This window comes from Serinus canaria, chromosome 1 (assembly GCF_022539315.1).
Source record: "Serinus canaria isolate serCan28SL12 chromosome 1, serCan2020, whole genome shotgun sequence".
Classification (NCBI taxonomy): domain Eukaryota; kingdom Metazoa; phylum Chordata; class Aves; order Passeriformes; family Fringillidae; genus Serinus; species Serinus canaria.
The window spans coordinates 27986111-28009233 of NC_066313.1; the positions used below are offsets into that span (position 1 = coordinate 27986111).

At 38.0% G+C, this 23123-nt stretch overlaps 1 protein-coding gene across 2 annotated transcripts in view; it reads right to left on the reverse strand.

The window, feature by feature from the left end:
• CRACR2A (calcium release activated channel regulator 2A) overlaps positions 1-23123 on the reverse strand; it is a 52928-nt gene that overhangs the window by 24944 nt on the left and 4861 nt on the right. For both annotated transcript variants that reach the window (XM_030235179.2, XM_050972624.1), the window contains exons 2-7: positions 17529-17767; positions 13103-13214; positions 10718-10886; positions 9048-9194; positions 3516-3606; positions 858-953 (exon numbers count right to left, since the gene is read on the reverse strand). In XM_030235179.2, coding sequence (XP_030091039.1) covers positions 858-953; positions 3516-3606; positions 9048-9194; positions 10718-10886; positions 13103-13214; positions 17529-17696 — 783 coding nt within the window. In that variant the 5' untranslated portion in view covers positions 17697-17767. The remainder of the gene's footprint in view (positions 1-857; positions 954-3515; positions 3607-9047; positions 9195-10717; positions 10887-13102; positions 13215-17528; positions 17768-23123) is intronic.

The following is a 23123-nucleotide window of genomic DNA, read 5'->3' on the forward strand; positions in this document are numbered from 1 at the left end:
TACAGTTTAGCCAAGATGACCCAGCATCCTGCCCAGCTAAATCTTTAGTGTCCAATGTTGGGGAATCCACCACTTCCCCAGGATGTTTATTGCAATGGCTGATGGCTCTCATTGTGAAAAACTTTCTTCTTTTTGTCCACAAATTCAAATTCTACAGAGGGAATTGAGTTTACAGCACTCCATTTCAGCCCTTCAAATTCCAGTGCTACCTCCTTTCTCTATTGCTAGTCTTTTCTGCAATGACTTTGGAGCCACTTTACAGCAAGTTCTCTGCTCCCCCAAGCAGGTCATGCATTTCAGAAGCAAAACACCTCAGGTTTTATTATGGGAACTTGACAAGCTGTTACCAATGCAAGGGAAACATGCACTGCTATAAAACTGTTATCACAGAGATATATCAGGAGCTAGTTGTTCAGGAGGGAGCATTTTGGGTTCATAGTGCTGAATCAGTCCAAAACAAGTAAATGAGTGGCTGGTACAGGCTTTGAGCAGAGGTGTGCACTAGAAGAGCCAAATCATTGTTCTCTGCTCTTAAGCTGTCTGTGTGTTAAGCCAGTTCCTGGAAGATTGAAGGCAATTGAATTGTGCTACATTTTCATAAAAATTAACCTAGTACCTGGGGAGAATATGCAAAGCATTATTTTGTTCTCCATTTTACCACATTAAAGGAAACTACTTTAGAAATAGAGGTTAACATTTTTCCTAAGCACATGACACAAAAACAACAGAGGGTCACAATTTGGCACAACCACATCACACCAACTTGCAGTTTTGGTACCTAAAATAGTTCCTGAAGAAAATCATATGAGCAAATAAGAGCCATCTATTTTTTAACTCCAAAGGATATCAGTTAGTACCCTTTTCTGTTTTTGAACCAGCTGTTCCAGTTCTTGTTCTTTTGACAGCAGTTTGTGCTCCAGCTCTTGACTTTGGGACTGAAACCTCTCTGTGTCCTGCAAAATTCCAAGAGGAAATGGATTAACAGAACAGCACCATTTCATCACAGGAGGAGAAATAACGAGTCAGGGATTAAGCTTTCCACAGTGAATATCACAAGACACAGGTAGTACTCAGTTTAGGGATGGTATCACTCATGAATCTCTAAACTGCTGTAGTCCAGCAGCTTCCATGGCTGTGGTTGGTATAGAATGTGCTGATTGCACATGAGTAGGTATTGAGTCTGGAAAGTGGAGGCAGACATCTCAGGCAGGAGGCTGAGGAGCTGAGCCAGTCTAGATCAATGCAGCCAGAACATATCCTCTCGTTTCCAGCCACAGCAACTCAGGCTGATGTGAAAGAAACAGCAACTGCCACGCTTCAAATCCATCACTAACAACAATCTTTCACAGATGTTCCACTGGTATAAACAAGCAGCTAGGGCTTCAAGCTCTGCCTTTCACTTAGCAACTATATTAACCTGTCCACTATCTAAGTATCCTGCAGTCACTGGGAACTCCTAGTCACATTTGGGATTACTCCTGACACTCCTCAGCTGAGAAAAATTGTCAGCCCTCTCCTCAGTAAAATGAGGTTCCAGCAGTTTGTATCAGCTGAGAATCTGTCCTGTTTCTCCAAAAACAGGCTTCTACTCTCTAAGGTCCCCAGGAAAATGTCTCTAAACAAAAATAAAAATTCCCTCATGACAGCAGTCGTTCTTACAAGTGTTTTTCCTGAAGCAGTACATGTAATGGGGTAATGAAATGCATGATAACTGGCTCTTTCTGGGGAAGAATATATATGCAAGTGAAAAAACAGACTAACTGCCCCTTTTGTGTAACATTGAGTCAGCAGGGTATTAAGTATTGTAAATAGCTACAATTTGTACTTATTTGCATCTTACCAATTTCTTTAAATGTATTCTTCAATAGCTGCTCTTCATTCAAGCCACAATAATTTCCCCTTTATATGGCATCAATGCATCTCCCCAGGCTGTAAAGTCTTTTTAAGACTTTGCATTAGAGAAAGAATTTAACAGTCAGATCTCCCCAGATCTCAAATTAGTCATACAAAGAAACAATACTTCATGAGTGTCTGGCAGCCCTTAGTGTGACTGCTGACTAAACTGTAAATAGCTTGAGTGGGAAGCTTTCATGAAAAAGCCTGAAAGAAATGGCTTAACCTCAAATATACAACTAATTAGGAGATCCAACAATCACTGCTTACGGAAAAGTCTTTGTTGTTTGGGGGTTTTCAGTACCACTTCAGTTGTGGACTATTAAGAGCACATAAACTATTTGTTCCACAAAAGTGCTGTCAGGCAAAGTTGCAAATACTTTTTATCCTTCAGCTGGCATACAAATTTTATTTAAAGCTTTTGTCTTATCCACCACTAAAAACTGCTCTCAGCTTGGAATGGAAAAAAACTTGAAAATTTGAGTCAGGTTCACTACCCAGTAAGGCAAGTGAAAGGAACAATTCCTTAGACAGCTGATAAGGTGGTTTTTTGGTTTTTTTTTTCTTTTTCTTTTTCTTTTTCTTTTATTTTATTTTGGTTGCCAGGGAACAAAAAAATACTTGATATATTTGCAGCACAAAAGGAAGCTTGAGATATATTTGATTATATTGTCTAGATATATTTATACAAACTTGATTGAGAATGGAGGCAATAACCACTATTTTGGCAACTATTTCTATCCCGTATTGCTGAAATCTTGCATTTGTTTCATTTAAATGACTGATGCCAAGACAACAAAAAGGGATGAGCCAGTAGCTCAAGACTGACTGTCCCAGGGCACCCAGAGCAGCTGTGGAACCTCCAATATTTTAATACTCAAAAAGTAATTGGCCATGTTCCTGAGCATCCTGATCCAGTTAGGAAGTAAGGCGTCACCTTCCCACCTACAAGATTCCAGGGTGACTCTTTCCTGGAGCATGCCGGAAGTCCTTGTTAGCTTCCTAATTTTACAAGAAAAAGCAAGAAAGAAAAATCCAAAGAAAAGACTACAGACACAGTAGAGGAGATTTAAAGACAACTTCCCAAGAAAAGGGAATTCATCTTCAGGTGTTTTGGAAGCCCCATGGCAGTGACCAAAAATTCTGCCCTGTGTTTATTTTGTAAATAACCTGTGGTTGTTCCACAAAATACTGTCACTTGATTAATCTCTTATTGTTATCCCCTCCCAAAAATCAGAGACTGCAGAATTAAGCAGGATTGGTGCTGCTCTGAACAACCTTACAGTGTGTTTTTCCTGATTGTGACCAGAAGCTGGACCTAGAGTAGCACCAACAATACAATGTTTGTAGTCCAAGTGACTTTCAAAAGAATGCCAGCTGAGCTGTATGCCAGCCATTGAGCACAGGACATCACAGCTCCTTCATCCAACAAGTCACTTAGCTTGCAGCTGCAGAGACTAAAAGTTTGAAGCTGCAGCACAAAAGCAGCTGTGAGGTAAAAAATGCTTTTTCTTCCTCTGTTGTGAAACACATTTTGTGGGCTTTAATTTCACACCCAGAATGAATTTAAAGCCACTGAAAGGGGGAGCAGAATCCATGGCCACTATAACAGAGACACTCACTTTCAAGAGAAACTGTTCTTTCTCCTTTTTGATTTGCTGTTCCATTTCTTCATAGAGATGTTGAATTTCTTCATCATAAGCAGCAATTTTCCTAATAAGAGATAAAAATACACTGAGTGGGTCTTTGCAGCATTACTTCAAGTCATGGCCCACATTACCAGCTAAGCTCCACACCTCTGCCTTTACACAAGACTCCAAAGAATGTTCTGGTGCCAAGGAAATAGAAATTTTTGTGCAGCAAAGCTCACAAATTATTTTTTTTTCCTCATGGACGTAAAGCTTCAGTAACTCAAAAGCTAATATAAAGCTGATGTTTCCATATAAAGCAGAAGAGAGTTTCCTAATGACAATACCAAGATATCAGAACCTACATTTGACAGTTAATACTATTTTCACAGCAACTTCCTTTTCTTTTACTCCTAGACTGCACTGTTGCCCATTCAAGGGTACTGAATGAGGTACATCTATCTAAGACACATTAGCTAGAATGGAATTCTTGAAAGACCTTATGGAAAGCAGCCTTACTGCCCTCTAACTGATCTGCTGAAACAAATTTGAAAAGCCCCGACGAGGAACAGAAATAAATTTGCTGTGCTCAAGTGTATGCAACTGTAGGAAGAAAAAAGAAGAACGTACAAAGTTCACTTTTTTCCAGTGGAATACTGCAATTAACATCACTGCAGTTTGATCCATGAAAGATTACAATGCTTAGCTTAGGAGCAAATGTTCAGTTTGGACAGAAAAAACTTAACTGTTGAGAGGGAACAAGATATCTGCTTTGTTCTGCTACTATTCTATTCTATGCTCATTAATCTGGACACTGAAAAGCAAAAATATATTTGTATCAAACTCAGGGGACATCCTAGAATGATTTTTTTACAGTGATTATTAGGAACTTTATCTGACAGTACTGTATATTGCCTCATATTCTTCCTGCCATAGATGTTTCTTGAGCGATCTGCATAATGCATCTGTCACAAATAAAGTACTGAATCTTTATGGGCATTAACATCAGAAAGAGCAAGACAAGGACTATGCAGTAGAAAAAACCCCAACATTTATTTTGTATCTGTTTGGTTTTTTGGGGGATTTTTTAGCCAATGCAGTACATACTCTGTGTTTTCCCTTATTGAACGCCTGGTTCTAGTCTAATTTAAAACAAAGCCAATTTTAAAGAAAATTCAAAAAATTTACCTATCTAAGAAGAGTAATACCAGAAACAAGTCTGTCTTTTCCCCTTTCAGCAGCAGAACACCTGACACTGCCAGCTTGTTTTTTGGTCACAGGTAAAAAAATGTGAGAGATTTTCCCAGGATTTACAGAAGCAATGCACAATTGTCATGCTAAAAGAACTGGAGGAAAACAGTGGCTGTCACTTAGACTTTCTTGAACTCTGACTAGGTGAGAAAACCAGGCCCCAAAAGGGCCTTTGCCATGTAACTGCAACATTTCAAATAGAGAGTGCTAGAAAATCCAGAAGCCCTTTAGCTGCCTTAGTCCCCTTATACTTTAAAAATGTGTCATGTTCTGATCTCAAATTATTTTCTTGAAACTAAGAAAATGCTATTTTCTTAAATTAGCACTCATCAATGGAATCAAATTACACAAATTCCTAGAGAAATAACAACTACTAAGAAAGGCATAGCAGAGCTGCTAGGACCATACACCTACTGTATTCATGAAGTAAAATGTCACTTTGACCAGCACTAGACTGACTACTAAAACCCCTGTAACTTTGCAGAGGCTGAACACTGCACAGCAGTCAGTGTTTCCATGGGAATCATAAAGATTTCCTGGGCTTCTGTGTGACAGGGAGAATAACTTTAGTCCTGTGTTTTAGCTTGCTGATTTAGGTTTTTTTTTCCTCTAATGTGTTTGGAAGCAAAGGATATGGTAGCACCACGAAGACCACATCCTGAAAGCGCTACTGAGTGTAGGAATCTTTTCAGCTGCTCTGGCAAACAAGCACATGCCATTTCTGCAGGCTGAATACCCTGCAAGCATTTCATTCATGGATTTCCATTCTTGTCTCTGATCAAATCAAACAGAAGGGGATCCCCTCGTAATCCAAAGTCTAACAATTGTAAGTAAAATAACTAACAAGCAGAGAAAAAAAAATAGCTGACAATTATTCCCCACATATATTCAGGAGCAAAAAAAACTGAATCAAGGATATATCATTTTTATGTGAAAAACGTGACATGTTTTTCTATTCCCTTAGATTACCCCATCAAGTTTTACTTATCACATAATTTTATAATTTCAGCCATATTTGATAATTTAGTCTCTCCTTTCAGTAACACTGTGGAATAAACAGATAGAGATGAAAGCAGATGAAATGTACTGTGAGTTCACTAAGTTCAGATGATAGGCTCAGGATCAACACACTTTCAAGGGTTTCATTTCTGCCCATTCATGTAGCTGAAATGTGAATTGTTTTGATTTCATAACTGCTGTCCATGCAGTTTGTCATAATGGTTCTTTCTCATTAAAAAAATGCAGTGATCTGTGCACAGTATGAACTAATCTCCTGAGATGATGGTTCTCCTCATCTTCCACAATGAGGGATTCTGATACTACCCCATGCTAAGTGAGAAGTCAGTTCATCTTTCCCTTCCCCTTTACCCTTCTGTTTATCTTGCCTGTTTAGAACTCTTGTCTGAAACAGAGTCTACATTTTTATTAGGTTTGTCCTTCAAATGCAAAGCACAGCAGCAGACAGAGCTAATGGCAGTTGAAGATTTTATCTGCTATTAGAAGAAAAAGGTCTTTCTCGTCTCTTTTAGGCTTACTTCCCATCAGTTTTATTAAAAGCCCCTTGGTTCTACTGCCAGGGATTTGAAGAATAACAAGGTCTGTCATATTCCACTCCAGCCTTTGCCTCCTCATTCAAGAGATACGACCTTTTAAAAATAGCTTGCTCAGAATAGCTGCTCTATTCCTTTAACCACTGAGTTGCCATTCCCATTTTCCTCATCCCACTACACTCTTCCTGCGTTGCAGAGACCAGAACTTCCCACAGTATGCTCAGGATATGGGTGCACTAAGAGTCCATGTAGTAGCAAGAACATGCTTTGCCACCTGCTCAGTACCCTCCCTGGTAGTACCCAGCAGTTTGCTGGGCCCTTTTGGCTGATTTTGGGAAGCTCTTTGCAATGCCCCCATGGCCTTTCTCTGGAATTGTGATTGCCCATCATCCAAGCATGATTTTATTTTCTCTTCTTAATGATCATCTCTGCTTTTTTGGGTGCTCAACATATCATCCTATTATTTTAAAAAACACTACTGCTATGTTTAAGAAGCCATCTAATTTCAAAGTAGCCCTTAAAATGAAACACAAATACCAAAAATCAAGGAGAACAAATCCACTCTGGCAAATAAATATTGTACCCACAAAATCACATTTGGTTTAGATTTAAAACCTGTTTGGTTTTGGGTTTTTTCTCTCTCTCTCTCTAGTTACATCAGTATTAACCTGTACAGTCCCCCATGTTTGCTGTATTTGCGTGTTTGTGTATTAGAGATTATACGTTCAGCCTCACTGCTGCCTGGACCTATAAAAAGGAATAGCAGCAACCTACTGGATCTATTGAACCAGAACAGGATGAAACTCCTGGATGTCTCAAACCATGGGACTCAGGTTCAAGAATGAAAATGTGCACATGGGAAAGGTCCAGAAAGAAAGACAAAAAAAAAAATGTAGAGAAGAACATCACGGGTGAAGAGCATAGATTTTGATGGAATAAAGATCCCAGCACATGCACATGAAACTTCTGAGGGCATCCAGGACAGAAGAAAAGGGAACAATTGAAGACAAAAGCACAGCCTACACCCAGGAAATGAGACAAAAGGCTGAGAGTAGACTGCCTTATTGTCTAATGACTCACAGAGGTGAGTCAGGAAGGAAGGATTCAGGAAGGAAAGATGAAAGATCAAATTCATATTCAATTTCCAAAGAGTATTATTGTCACCAATCAAGAACAACCCAGTAGACATTACAGGTCCTCAAAACCCAGCATCCCTTCTCTTCTGTGGCCCCACAGTAAATCCTGGCCAGTCTCTCAGATACATGCATCTTAGGGCTAGTGAGTACGTGGGTATTAAAAAAATTAATCTTCTCCCCTATATGGTGCTGTCTTGAGCTTTGTTGTGATTTATACATAGTTTAAAACAGGTTATTTATCCACACTGTTACTAACAAAGACAACATTACTACTCTGATTCCTTCCAGCAATTGACTACAAACAAAACAACAATCAATGTGCTGAAATCAGCAGTGTTATCAGGAGCAACAAAAAGAAGAAATTAGCTAAAACATGTGTCTACTACAAAGCCATAAAAACGCAATGCACCTTCAAGGTAGAGATTTCACATCAGCCAGAAAAGATACTGCTAATGTACTCTCTGTACACCTCTGCACTGATCAGAGCTATTAAAGAGACACATTTATTCATTCAGCTCCCAAAAAAACACTTACCAAAAAACCCCAAAAAACCTCACGGAACAAACCTCTCACCACACACGGTAGTTAACAATCTCTAGTCTAAAACAGACAGCAAAACTCTCTGTATGCTGTCTCCAGCTGCCTGAAGGCTAAAACCACACACAGAGACTTAGCTGAAAATGCTACTACCAATATAAACCAATTGTCTTTAATGATCATACATTTTTAGGTTTTTTTCCTTCTTCATAAGCCTTGTCACATTCTCAGAATAGTCAGGAGAGTGCTGAACAAATGAAGTAAAATTTAAACAATATATTTGCCTTTATTGCTCAGTCTGTAAGAACCTGAAATTCAGAAGTAACACTTTAAAATAAAAATAAAGTGAAACTTCAACTACACCTATAATCCTGCATTTTGTTGAGATTTAGCATCATAACTTTTCTCCCTCTAGATAACTACATATAAAAGAATGATCTATTAATTTTTAGTTCTTATACATATTTTTGCATATTTTATCTATTTGTTTATATTTGCATTTTATACATTTTATATATAAAACATACATATGCTATTTACTATATTTCATAGCTTTGCATTATACATATTTGTTTGCTTACATTTTCACTAGTATCAGTTCTTTGTGCTGCTCTAACATCTTAAACCTCTTATGTCTCTGGCCAGTTAATCCAGGTTTATAGCTTTTCTGCACGCAATGCTTGCATAGCACACAGACAATTTACCAGATTTACTGTTAAATACGACTTTCCTCAGGAATCAAACTGATTAACTAGATTGGAATAACTCAATATTGTCTTAAAACTTCAATGTAATAACAGATATCTGCAAAAAATTTCAGTCAATAAAATTTTAACCAGAAGAGAAAAGCCAATTTAATTCAGTTCTGCCACATGAATAGTTCTACCAATAGTCTTAATGCTTGATAAAATTTCACATTACAGGAAATTTTACATTATGCGAAGTCTTGTCCTTCGTTCTCCTCTGAAATACCTTGTTTATTTCAGAAGTTCAAAGAGCAGGTGAAATAGTTGTAAAACTACACAAGCAGTCTAATAAAGAGAAGTACTAACTTTTTTAGAGCACATTCCAACTCATTCTTCTCATTATCTGCTTCTTGGAGCTGGGAAAAAATTCTGACCAGGAACTCTTCAAAATTGGAAAGTAAATGAGGTTCTTCTTTTCTTAGCTGCAACCAAAGTTGTTTCACATCAGTCTCACTGAAAGAAAACATCATAAAGGATTCATTATGAGAGAACATTTCCCAGGCTGCAGTAAATGTCCTTAGCACCCTTAGTAGATGGAGGCTTCAGGGCAACACTAGTCAGAACACAAAACTTATTAAAAACAACTTAAACTGTGCCAGATTTGAAAAGGATGAGGGGGTGGGAAATTATGGAGATTGAATTTATTTAAAAAAAAAAATGCATTGCAATATCTGGCCATTCCTGACTGCAGAATAGCACAGGAACTGCTTGTTTAGTGGGTGCCTTGCCAGACACTTCACCTAAACAGGAATGGGTAAGAAAGGAGACAGACGAGATACAGTATGCCCTGCCATCACTTCTATTAGAAGTACAGAAGTTCCCACAGATCTAGAGGGGAGAGGCCAGTGGAAAAGCTAATCAAAATCCCTCCCTCATAAGAAATGAATGAGATTCAGACTCCTAAGTAACACAGATATGTTAATAAATTGCATTTGTACCGCATTCTTTTATTTTCAATACACTTTTCCTCCATGGTGATTCTGCTACAAAAAGCAGAACAAAAAGTCTTGAAATTTTGATTTAAAAGATTTACCAAGATAACGTTGTGTTTCCAAATCTGTTCAGCAGACACTGACAGCTCTATTGTGAATGATAATGGGTTTCTAATACTTTGCCAATATTCTCCTGAACCACTTTGCCTCTTCCTGACTCACCTTCTTCCATGAGCATTGCAATCCTGAACCTAGCCAGCAAAGAGTGCTGTATTTAAAGGACAAAATGAGAATAAGGATAGAAAAAGTGGGTGATAAATATCTCTTCATGACGAAAGACTTCCAGGAGGGCTGACAATTAACTGTTTTCTAGAACAGGCAGTCAGGGGAAAAGATGGACAGATGAGCATTTTTGTTCCATAGTAAGAATAACAGATGCATTTCTTAATTTGTATCACTTGTCTAGATTCTCTCCCATTTCTGCCCAGTGCTTTTTTTTTTTTTTTTTTTTGTTCTACAGTATTCATTGTGATTGACCAATGAATGTGAGGCCATCACACAAAAAGCTCTTTGAGCAGGTTTTATGCTCCACGTTTCAGAGGGATCCATCCTAGCCTTGGAAGAAGTAGATTTACCAGAGCAATCACAATATGCAATTAGGCAGGAAGAAGAGAAAAATAAGGAAAAGTGGAGAAAAATTCCCTATTTTTGGTGCACTTTAAATGCAGCCCTTGCCAAAAACAGCAGTCAACATGCATTGATTGAAAATCAGTGACATCTGTGGATTACATGCTTGTAATTATCTATGTTCAGATCACATGGCAGAAAAACATGTTTCATGTGCCTGGAGTACAACTGTTTTGCTCTTGGAAATCTGGTCAAACAGCATTTTATCATGACAGCAAGAAAATTAGTTTTTTAAAGAATCTCTGTGGTTTTGAGCAGCTTTTGTTCTTGCCATTCATCTTGGATTCCATTAAAGTCAAACCCAGATGTGACTCATAAAAGATCATACAACTGATGACTACTGCTGTGAGTACTCACTCATCCAAAACCTTCGCAGCTCCAAGCCGATCCATGAGATTTGAGAACTGGAATTCTTCATCCTCATCACCAGTCATGGTCTCTTCGTATCTAACTGGGCAGGCTGTTTCACCTTCTGATGGTTGCACCATGTCATTTTTCAAAGCAATCTGCTCCAAAAGAAATTGGCCTAAGAATTAGAAATTACACACATTAGCATTTTCAGAAATTACTATAAGAAACAATGTCATACCAAACATAGTAAAATTCAAATTTTATGGTAAATAAACAAAAGGATGGGGCATGCCAAGAGGATTCCTGAGTTCTGTGGCTGGCTTTGTGCCCAGTCTAATGTCTAACCTTCAGTAAATCATCCACCTGAAAACTCACAAACAATAAAAAAATCATATTTCCATGCAAAAACATAAAAGGACATAAATTGCAGTAAAACTCTTCATATATGTTGTAGGTTTGTTTCTTGATAGGTTTAAAGAGATTAGGAATCCAAAATATCAGTACTGACAAAATGTATATTAAATAAAATTTAACATTCTTTTTAGTGCATGACCAAAGACACACATTCAATTCCTATATAAACTGCATACAGAAAGCTACATTTTATTAACAGTAGTTGTATGGTGAGGATGCAGAAATGAAATTGTCACATGAATAGTCAAAATTTTTTTTGGGGGGGGGAATATTGTGATTTTATGCTAAGGATTTTTTTGTTATAGTCTAAGTTCCAATACAGAAATTTCTATAGATCCAAGGAAACAGAAATACTGGTGTGGTTTTACGTTTTTATTAACTCCATCTTGCATTTTTTCTCACAGCATCCAAAAGAGCACGTTGACAACAGAACAGAGTATGTCACAAAGAGGGGTTACAGTAAATTTCAGATTTGCCACCACTGGAGAAATAGAAACAGGACTTTCCCATAGTAATTGATGCAGCATGAGCTTTATCCAGACACTACTCTGCCTGCTCAAGCAGCTTTTATCTACTACAGCTTCTGCTTCTACCAGGAATACCAACATCATCACGGAGCCAAATGCAGGACTAGCTGGCCTGGAAAATACCTGTCAGTGCTGTGCAGCAGGTTAAGATGTACCATGCTTCAAACTGTCTGTCCTTATCTTTTATGTAGTGTGCTCCATGTTCTTTGTGTGCCTGTGTGGGTCTTTGGGGTACATGTTTAACTTTACTACCAGCTGAACCTGCAAACAGGAAGCAGTGGCCACACCCACCTGGGCCTCTGGACTGGGCTCCAGCACCTGAGCAGGAGGAATCCCCAGGATCTGGAGCTGCTTGAGATGGCAGCCACTTACAACCTCCCTTGATAAAGAGTTTTGATTATGCAGGGACTGCTTATGGAAGTAATCTTAATTTAACTCATGAAAAGCAAAGCATATATTATTTCATTTTTTTAATAATGTCAGCTTTCAGATTAGAGTATAACCTATGAAGATACTTGATCTACCTCTACAATGGGAGAGGTGGGTGTCCTGGCTTAGGGCAAATTTGGGAAGGAAACTTCTAAAGGGGTTTTATCTAGAAAAAGAAATTCAAGTGGACCGGAGGACATTGGGACATGACAGAATTAGGGTTTCAAACTACTGATGGAAACAAAAATGAAGGTCCTGTTTGCTGGATCTGTAGATATTAACTAAATTGAGATTTACTGTTACAATTTAAGCCTAGATGAGATTCAGTTTTCTAGAGAAAATGCTTAAACCATAGCCAGCAGAGCTAAAATTAGGTACAAAATTGATTCTGCATAAACAATCAGGCAAAGTTTAACTAACATTGTCATCTTATCTGGAGTGTCACATCTGGGGAGCAAACCACCCTGTGACAAACACAGAGAATATGACAGTAAGAGTGCTGTTGAAAAACAAGCAATTACAAAGAACTTATCAGATCATATCTTACAGAAGTAATAAGTGCCTCATCCTGTTTTGTTTTGAAATAAATTAATACCACTTGAAGAATTAATTCATTGTAGAAAGCATTTCCACAGCTCTAAGGACAGTGGCATTAACATATTCCTAGCATTGTCTTACATTAGGATTAGAGATAATTTTAATTATCTTTCATGTCCTATTACCTGATATTAAATAACACACAAGACTCCCCCCCCACCCCATCCAAGGGAAACTTTCAATAAATTGTACATAGATTTACTCAACAGCTTTGTCATTTTACATAAGAGAGAAAGACCCCAGAGCCCTTTCTCTATTTATTCACATAATTTGACCACTTCTTCCTCTGCTACATTTAGGGAAGAGTCTGGCTCCCTGTGCACATTATTAAGTGTCCTGTTAAGACAAAGTTCTCCTTGATTGATGTGGAGAATACAGAACATGAATAAAGCTCAAAAGAGGAAACATGCTTTCCAAAACTCACTGAATCCTGTGATGAACTCCTTTGGGGTAAGTGAGCCATTGCCATCAGCATCCAATGTAACAAAAACTTTTTCAAGCTCTTCCAGGCTAAGAGGTAACTCAGGATGCAGTCTCTGTAATGACAAAACATGCAGCAACTTTATCCATTACTACAGGATAAGAGGAAGACTGGGTTCTACAAAACATCCATAGTACAGCAGGAAAGGTCCTTTGCTTCCCCAAGTGAAAATCCAATTACAGAGCAAAACCAGATCAAGTGAGGGACATTTGCTTTAATGACTTCTTTATTTGCCTTTATGAATCCATTATGATGACACAAGAACAACTGTCTGGTGCCACAAATTCCAACCACATGGAAAAGAGGAAGAACTTGAGGTGGAGTCTCAGCCTCCTGGTGAAATGGCTTGATTATCTTGGTGAAATGCCTTGGTTATCAGGCTACTGGACAAACTTGGCAGCAGAACTGTACAGCTAGTTCCTCCCATGTCATAAAGTTAAGCAAGAGACTCTCTGGATGACTACATTATAGAGAATATAGTGTCCTAATTCTAGCAGATTCAAAAAGTTTACATAAATAAATAAGTAAATAAGACAAAGGTAAGAAAGCTTTGCACAGTCTAAGGACAAAATCTGTTGCTCACAGAATGAGTTAAAAGGAGTTCACCACTGTCTACTTCTGAAATGCAGCATGCTCCCACCAAAAAGAAGACAGCTTCATAAAACCAGCTCCACAAATATCACATATTTTTTCCTGATAATCTAAAGACATAAAAGAAAAGAATTCTGTAAAACTGATCCTAATGGTTTTACTCTAATTCTTTTAACAGTGTAGACAGATTCTCAGAAACAGGAGGAAACTGGAGTGGCAAACAACCCCAAATAACCAGCATTTCCACTGGGAGACAGCACTAGGAAAATGAAAACCTTTCCTCAGCTTGAGAAGCAATAGAAATGCACACTGGTTCAGTCCTCTGCTTTATTAATTAACATTTTAATCCCCTCCAAAATCCTGTTGTATATACAACATATTAAAACTGCAAGCTAGAAGGTTGATAAAATTCATTAGATTAAAAGTGCTGATCTGTTCCACTGTGTGGGAGGGATTTAGGGAAAAAAATGTTTCTCCTGCAATCCAAACCAGCAGAAACCACTATTCAATATTCTAAGCCATATAGGCAAAGAATTGGCTGAGTGCATTAACCAGGAGTTCCCTGCTTGCCACAAAGAGTCCAGGGTATGCTTTATGAATTGTATGGATAAGAGTGTTAAAACGAATTCCAAGGTGGTCCTGAGAAGTAAAAGCAACAGAGCTGCTGAAGCACAGAACTATCTGGAATAGTCACAAAGGGATTTCTGAGCAGGATTAGTTGTGTATTGCTGCCTGCTTCCAAAAATGAAACCTAGGAAAACTTGATGTATACTCAGTTTAAATGACTTATTTCATCAGTGATACACCTGTCTTTAGTTTCTTGCTGAAACACACCCATCTTCCCAAAGTTTGCATTTCAGTCTCTAAGATCTAAAGGGAAACCTTTTAAAATCAGCTTCTCCTATAAAAATCTTAGAGTCAACACCACACTGATGAGGGAGAATGTGCTTCAAACAAATTACTCTTTTTATATTCAGAAAAACAGAAACTGTACTCTTGCCACCAGATCTTTGGGACCTGCTGAAGGAGCATCCATTTGACTGTGCCAAAAACCCAGACCCAGCTGCTATTCCAGTGCAGTGGCCTGGGGGTCTTGCTGCAAAGCTGACTGACAAATATGGGCTTCTCCAACCTCAGCTGCAGTGCCCTAATGCAGCACCCGAATTCTGCTGAGAATTACACTCAATTTACAGTAGAAAACACCACAATTACTTGCCTTTTCTTGGGGGGGAGGAAGGTATGAAAGTAGGAGATTCTAAGGAATGTACCAACATTTTGCTCCATTAAATTCCCTCTAGATAATCTGCAGACTTTTATGAGCTGGGACACACTTACTAAGACTAAGTCAATGTTTTCCCAACCTCTTGGGGATTTTTCCTTAATAAAAAAATTAAGGTCATTTGTGGCTAGGGAAGCAAAATGTTATTGGTCTCATAGGTGTGGTTTTGTTTATTTGCTCATTTCAAGCTTACTGTAAAAATATATAGGCCCTTTCTATGTGAGGCTCCTAAAATTTTAAAAATAAAACAAAACATATTCAGAGATACCACTGGAGCTTCCAAAGAAGCTATCTGCACTGCCACCAAATGTGCTCTGTGGTTTCATGATATCTGTGCTTAATTCCCCTAAAATACCAAGCTTTTACTCAGCTAAATACAAGAACAGAGGTCAAATAGCTAAGAGCAACATCTGAACCCAATCCTCCCATGTACATTAGAACAAAACATTTTACAGCACCAATTCTCATCATTCATTATAACCTCAAGGAAGAACAGATGAAACTGTAGTTTCAAGTCGAAGGTAGAATTTTCTTTCTTGCTATTTCAGAAAACCTCTTGTTGGTTTGAAAGTTGGGTACATTTGATATTTGGAAATGGAATGAAAATTTTTTTAAAAATCCAGCTATTAACATCCTCTCACAATAAACAACATCATATAACAAAGGAAGAGTAAATCTTTAGTGTAGTAACTGTTATAGACACAAGAGAAAACACTGCAAGAATTGTTCCATCAAGAGTAATTAAATTTGAGATACTTAGCACACTCTGTTGAAATCATGCCTTGTATCCCATGCCTAAAGATTAAAAAGCTTAGCATTAGCATCCTATATTTGAAGCAAAGCTTCAGGAATTATAAGCAGTACAGACCTACCAAACACAGCACAATGCAAAAGTGATCAACACTCAGCACCTTTTAAGGAAAAAACTGATTTATTTCATTGAATTTTGTTTTTCTTTAAGGGAGGAAACATCATGAAAAATGCAGGAAATAAAATGAAGTATAAAGAAACACCATCTCAAATGTCCTGAGTACCTTTATTTCTATATTAAAGAACTTACACACACTCACATACATAGATGGAGTTTTCAGTTATAGTAAACAAACGTGATGAAACAGAGGAATGAAATAGAACTTTGTTCTTTGCAACACTATTTCTACTGCATCTTTTGCAACATCTGTTTTACAACCTGAAGTACAAATTTAGCAGCACTCTAAGCATAAACCTAGAATCAAACAGAATCAAATAATTTTACATTCCTTGCAAAAACAGGTATTAGAACTTTTTATATACGTATACATACACATAAATATATGGGTTTTCCATTAGGTAAAAATCTATGTCATTCAGTTTTTAGAAAGACTGTAAAACTGTAATCCATTAAACTCTCTGTGGCTTTGGATTTACCAAACACTACTGCTGGAAATATGTTTGGCTTTTTGAATTCAGTTACTTCAGTGAGATAATGTAGATTGGCAAAGCTACAGCAGAGCAAGCATCCACATTCCTCTCTTTTTCAACTTTGCATAATTAACAGAGGTCATCAGAAAACTCAGCAACACACAACTGCAGAGAAAGCTTTTGAGAGACAGCAAACTGAGCAGTTTACTTAGGAGGGTTTTGCTTTTCCAAAATAGGCAGTTAAAGTTGTTTCAACTGTGTTTTGATACATACAGACATCTTTTGTTTCTGAGGACAGGGAAAGCTTCTAAATTTTCTATTAGATGCTTTCTTTAGTCACAGATCATTATGAATTTGTTTTGCTCCTGCTTCCCAATTCTGTTTCATCCATAAATTCTGAAGTAGAAATGGATTAACACAAATTATGCTTTGCATGTCAAGCATGAGTACATTCCGGTTCTCTGCCACATACTGGTTCAAATCATCTTATCACTTCTGCAATGTGCCACAATCACATTTTCAAAAGCTTTTGTTATATATAGTTGCTTTTTCTCATCAGCATATTCAGAAAATCTGATTTTGGGCCCTCAAACAAATTAAGCACAATTTCCTAAGATTGCTGCCAACACTGAATAATGATAAAAATACTGTTCCTCTGTACTTGCTACATATATATGTGATCCAGCTGAGAGTTCACCATTGTCTGACAATGAAGCCACAGTGAAAGACTTTATTTACACAATTTTGCTGAAAAAAAGGATAAAATTGGCACACTAAATACACCCCTGACACTGAGGCAAATCACAAAGCAATGAATTTAATGGTATTTCGATGTTTTCAACAAGAACAGAATGAAAGTCCTGGGGCTTTTTTTTTAACTTAATTTACTTTGATTTTCCACTTTTTTGTTGCTTTGTCTGTAAGGAAAAATGCAAGCATTATGTAAGACTTCAAAGATATTATTTTAAATCCCACATGTCTCTTCAAAGTTATGAGGAGGATGTTAACAACTTTAACTCTAAATTAATCAGTCTCAACTCGTTAAGGGCTTTAGGAGCTTCTCTCATTGTGCATTTCACATAACCAATTTTGTTTTACCTGCATGTCTTGACGAGTGACAAAGCCTTTGCCTTCCAGATCACAAATCTGAAAGAACTCTTGTGCTTTTCCCAACACAGTCAGTTCTGGGTCTTCTTCTCCAGTCCTGCTCCTCTCTGCATCTTCTGGTTTCACAGGACTGGTGTAGTCTCCTCTTATTCTGTCCATGGTTACAATCTCAGCTCAGGAATATCCTGGGATGCTGCTATCCCATTTACCCATAAATTCTGATCTGAAACCTGTGCATGGAAAAAAGTAAGAAAAAAATCAAATCAGACCCTCTTAATGATGCTTTCCACAATCTCTTAGCAACCATCTCTTTAATTAGGCACCGAAGCTCAGAAGAGGAAAAGCTTTTTGAAGATGCTTACCCTTGATGGGCTTCACTAAAGACATTGCAAATGGGATGATGAACAAGGAAGAGGGAGTCTGAGGGAAGGAGAAGACAAAACTAGCTCCAAAATGGGATCTCAAAGCAAAATCAGCCAGTTTGACAAGAAATATGGACAATCGATCAAGAACAAGACAATCGAACATGAACAAGAAAACACAAGAAATACAGATTTAAAGTCACTACAACTGGACTTCATATATTTGTCTTGAATTTGTACTTCTTATCTAAGTAGGTCTGCCTAAAGTAGACACAAACTTGTCTGAAAATTTTTAACAGAACAAAGAATTTTTTAAGACATTTGACTAATATAAGAGAATATAACCCGATTCTGATCCAGTATGACTGGCACAATCTGGAACAACAAAGGCCAGTGAAAATTGTTTAAATATGGAACTTATGTTGACTTCAGAGCAAAGACCTCAGCACTGCATGGATGTCAAGGTAGTATACAAGGAAACAAGACCTTAGGCTTGTCTATGCAGCTTCTTAAGGTGAAAAGGCCCTGATCACATAGAGCAACTCGGCCTGTTTTACTCTATGCTTAAGTTCAAACCTGGCACTCTTGGAACACAGCATCTTCTGAGATGTGTTCAATCTTCACAGAACTCACACAGCTTCCCACGACAAAGTGATTTCTCTGATAGCCATGGGCCAGACAGCTGGACTTCCCACATTGCATGTAAGTGTAAATTTACTGCAAATAGGCCATTGACCTCAAACCCAACTAAGGTTTAGTGAGCAAATCACTCATGTGAAAAAATCTGCCAACAAAGGTAATTTTCCTCTCCCTCCCTCCTCTTTTTTATCACTCCAATAATCCCAAGACTCTTGTTCAAATACTTTCCAGAACTGAAAGAACTTTGGCTATATGGCCAAAGAACTTGTCAGAATCTTCCTAAGCAGTGTTACAAGTAGGAGAAGAAAGAACACTTTGAGAGAAGCCAAGAGATGTCTAAACCACCCAGTACCATGCCACCTTCGGAAACTCCTCCCTCAGAATGGGTCTTGCTTGAATTTTAATGTACAGCTGTCAGGGTGCCTCATAAACTCCAAGACAAGACCTCTCTGCTGGGGAAAGCCACACTCCACACCCCAAGAGGCACCAAAGCCTGGCAGAGCACCAGTGCCAGCAGCCCTGGATAATTAACAAGGCTAGAAAATGCTGTCACGGGGGATTCTGGTCACCCATGACAAGGGGCTTTTGCCTATTACAGCTGCCTAAACAGCTGTAATCTCTTTCTCTTATGAGGAATATTTCTAGCCTAGAAAGTCTGACCAACATTCAGCGGCTGGGAAGATACACAAAGGAAAAGACTGCTCCATAATTGCCCTGTTTCTTAAATCCTTCCATGACATTTCCAACAGTCTTAAAAACAGCATATGAGCCAGCTGAATCTTTGCTCTCACTGTATATAGCCACCCACAAGTGGGTCAGATGGAAAGCCACAATCAAACTACACTGGTGTAATAGTCTGGATAAAATTCTCCCTTCATACTGCTTTTACACACCTGAACCTCCATTACTTCAATACAGCTCACCCCTGGCTGACACCAGTGAATGAGGTAACAAACCAGACCATCAGCTTCAGCTTAGCAATGATACTAACTTAAAAGCATGTGTAAAAACACCAAAAATCAATGGGACAAGCACAGCTTGCAGACAGTCTTGACAAGATCTGACCCAAACCCAAAATTGTTTTGGTTTTTTTTTTTAATTTTTTATTTCAGCAATTTCTTAGAAGGCCACAACTTCAGGAACGGGCCAAGCTAATCAAGATAATAAGTGCTGCTAGTGCCTGCCTCTGCACAGTCTATCAGACTTCCTTAGGAAAAAAGAAAAACTATGCAAGGAATAAATAGTCCATTATAAGGGAAAGAACAGAAATACAACACCAGATTAAAAATGGTGGAACAAAAAGCACTATATACACTTTGATGAAGTTGTTTGCAGTTAGCAAACAGTACAATTCAGCAAACATCACCATGCTTTCTAAATATTTCCATACACAAAATGAAATTTCATGCATCATGAGAGCCTCACCCTCTTATAAGTTGCCCCACCTTTTATATACACCATAAAAACTTGCTAGACAGCAAGTATCCTCAATACAGCAGAAAATTAAATTAGAGCATCTGCAAAAATTCTTAATCCTTATGGCAGCTTCTAAAGCTGATGGAGTTCATCATAATTCCTACAGTGTCCTGATACTTTGCAAATGCTGGTAATAACATGAAAGATTAAAACTGCAATTTGTCCCACATTACTGAATCAGCACTCAGTAATTACCTCAAAGCCAGTTTCAAATAACATAGGTAGTTCCATTCACTCATCCATCTCCTTTAGAAAATGAAGGCTTACAAAATCAATTCCATTAAGACCTTTGATTTCCATTCTTTTAGCCACAAACACAGTTCACTATGCAAAATAGGTCATATCATGACCTGATGCAAACAAGCATAGCTCCAAATACTAAACAAGGATGTGTGATTTACAAGGTTTCTGTCCATTAATCATGAGGCAAATTTTGGACAGGTCAGCAAAAGGCAGGTCACTTAATATTCCAAAAGGCATTTCCATCATTTCCAGTCAGGTCTACTGCAAATCACCAAACTCTAGAAGTACAGAGCAATGTTGAGCCACAGATTTCACAAGTCATGATGTGTGACAACCCCGTTCTCCCTGTGATAGCTAAAAACATAGAGAACTGTTTTGCCTGACCTCATATCTCTTCTGGTTTAGGTTTCAGTGAAATATTTTTCTTAGCATGTGTCTACAGGTACAAATTTTCTGCAGCACACTTCAAAATATATCATCAGCTGAAAAATATCGTAAGCTTATTTAATACCAAGCTCATCTTGGATTTATCCAAAACACTGTTATGAGAGAGAACACGTCTTGCAAACACTACAAAATAAAAAACAGATTGCATACTTTTTCTACAAGAAATATTTATTTCCTACAACCCAATGTTAAAATAACCCACAGCTGCAGTGTAGCATGCCTGACACATGAACAGGGACCTCTTCAGAAATAACCTAGTGTCAGAGTTAGTTACCAGAGTTAGTTATTCAGCATTGTGCTGAAAAGCTCCTAAAGCTAAAATGCATCGACACAAGGAAGTCATGCTGTTCCCAACTGCTCTGCCCTGCTTTTGAACAAGTATTCATCCAGTTACACAGTGAAATCTGCTGAAAAGTCCTTTCAATTTCAACTGGAAAGTTATAGTTTATTTAATTTTATTAAGCCCAAGTGGCCCATCAAGGAAGAATCAAAAAAAACCAGGACCTACAGAGAATGAAAGAGGAATGGGACTGCAAAGACCAAAGAGAGCACAATAACCAAGTTCAAGTACATAGAAGTTTTCTAGGTAAAGGATTGGAAAAAAATGCTCCCTATGAACATAATATAATGCACAAGAAGCAAACATGTCAGACAAGCCAGACATGAAAACCCATCCAAGGATAAAGAAGGTGGAGCACTGAACCCCTGTCTGCAAAGGCAGTGCAGTTCTGCCATCATGGAAGAACAGACCAAACACAAACCTGCAAATAATGGCAGAGGAGATCACTCCTGAGAAAGATGACTAGATCAGTGGACTTCAGTGTTACTTCTAGCCACTTAGAAAAAGATTTTATGACCATCCAACACAAAAATTCAGGTCCCACACTTAACTAGCAGAGATACAAAGTTGTGCGCTCAAGAAAATACCTGGTTTTTCTCCATTATGACTCTGACAATTAACCTTTAAGCTCTCATAGAAGCATTATAAAGCTTGGCCTAACCATATGGACACCTAGATACAACTGGATGGAAAAAAAGGGGACACTGATTCCTCCAGTTTTGGCTTTTCAAGTAAAAACATGCAAGTCAGAAAATCTTGTGATGAAATGTATCATCAAACCCTCATTCACTTCTCTCATGATGTACATGATCCCTCATGACTCTTCATCTTAGGAGATTGCACACCATGGAGTGGGTGTGAGGAGTTTAACTCTGGAGGGAGAGATCTGGGGCAGACTGGAGTTCCTGTGAGGGACCACAAGAAGACAGTCTGAAAGGAGTGTGTCATGAAAATAATTTCAGGGAAGTAGCAAAGGCAGAGACAAAAGAAGAATCCTACATCCACTGGCCTGTAAAAGGAAAAACTTTTGGAAAAAGTTATGTAGAAATTCCTTTAGTGTAAGTAGATTTGTGAGGGAGAACCAAATTCTGTTTAGAATCAGTCTTGACAGACTGTTTAGATTCAGTCTCAAGACAAACTCTCCAGCCAAACCTGATTAGCTTTTAAAGATTGAAGGAACCATTAGGATAACCTGCTTTGCTACCTGCAAGCTTAAAGCTTCATTTATACCACAACAAGGTTTAAAATTTACTTACAATTTATTTCAAGGTAAGGGAGCTCAGCAGAAGTCAAGGAGGAAAAAGACCTGGGAGAAGATACTGTGTGTTATACACACAGAGTCATATAAATGGAATTTCTCCTTTTCTGAATATTGATGGTTCAGGGGGAAAAAAAAAAAAAAACAAAAAAACAAACCTTAAATCTAAAGAAGAAGGATAAAAATCCAGATTATATATCTGAAGCAGTGCCTCAACAAGTATTAACTGTGAAAGAGAAGAAAACCAGAAAATATGCTTGAAGTGATTAAGCATTAAGGATTCCAAAACAGACAGCCAAAGACTTAGGACAGAGACCACTTACTCCCCACTGGGCATTTGTCCCTAGATGAATCCAAATATACACATGCTGGGGAAGAAACAAACTATGTCAATTCTGTGCACTACGATGCAGAATTCCAACTCTGACTGGTGAACATACATTCATTAAACTTTTATTTTTAACATTTGCATCCAAGCAACTAGTTTTCACTGGGCTTGTAAGAAAATTTTCTTCTCTCGAAGGCCAGCTTCCCCAGAGGAAGAAGAAGACAAAAGATCTCCTGCCTGGCTTCTTGCTGCCTTCTATGGAAGTAGTAAATAAAACTATCCATGAATTAAAATTCAGATGCCCAGGGGAGGCAGGCATATTCATTTATTCACCATCCTGCTCTTCAATATGAATACACTAATGAAAAACAACTATCAGGATGTTCATTGCCTAAATCTTAGCAGTTCTTAGGGGTCCATACTAAAAAGGCAGGATTAAGTTAAAATGGATCTGCTAAGTGCTGCTAGGGTCCTTGAGAAGTAAAGTTACTCT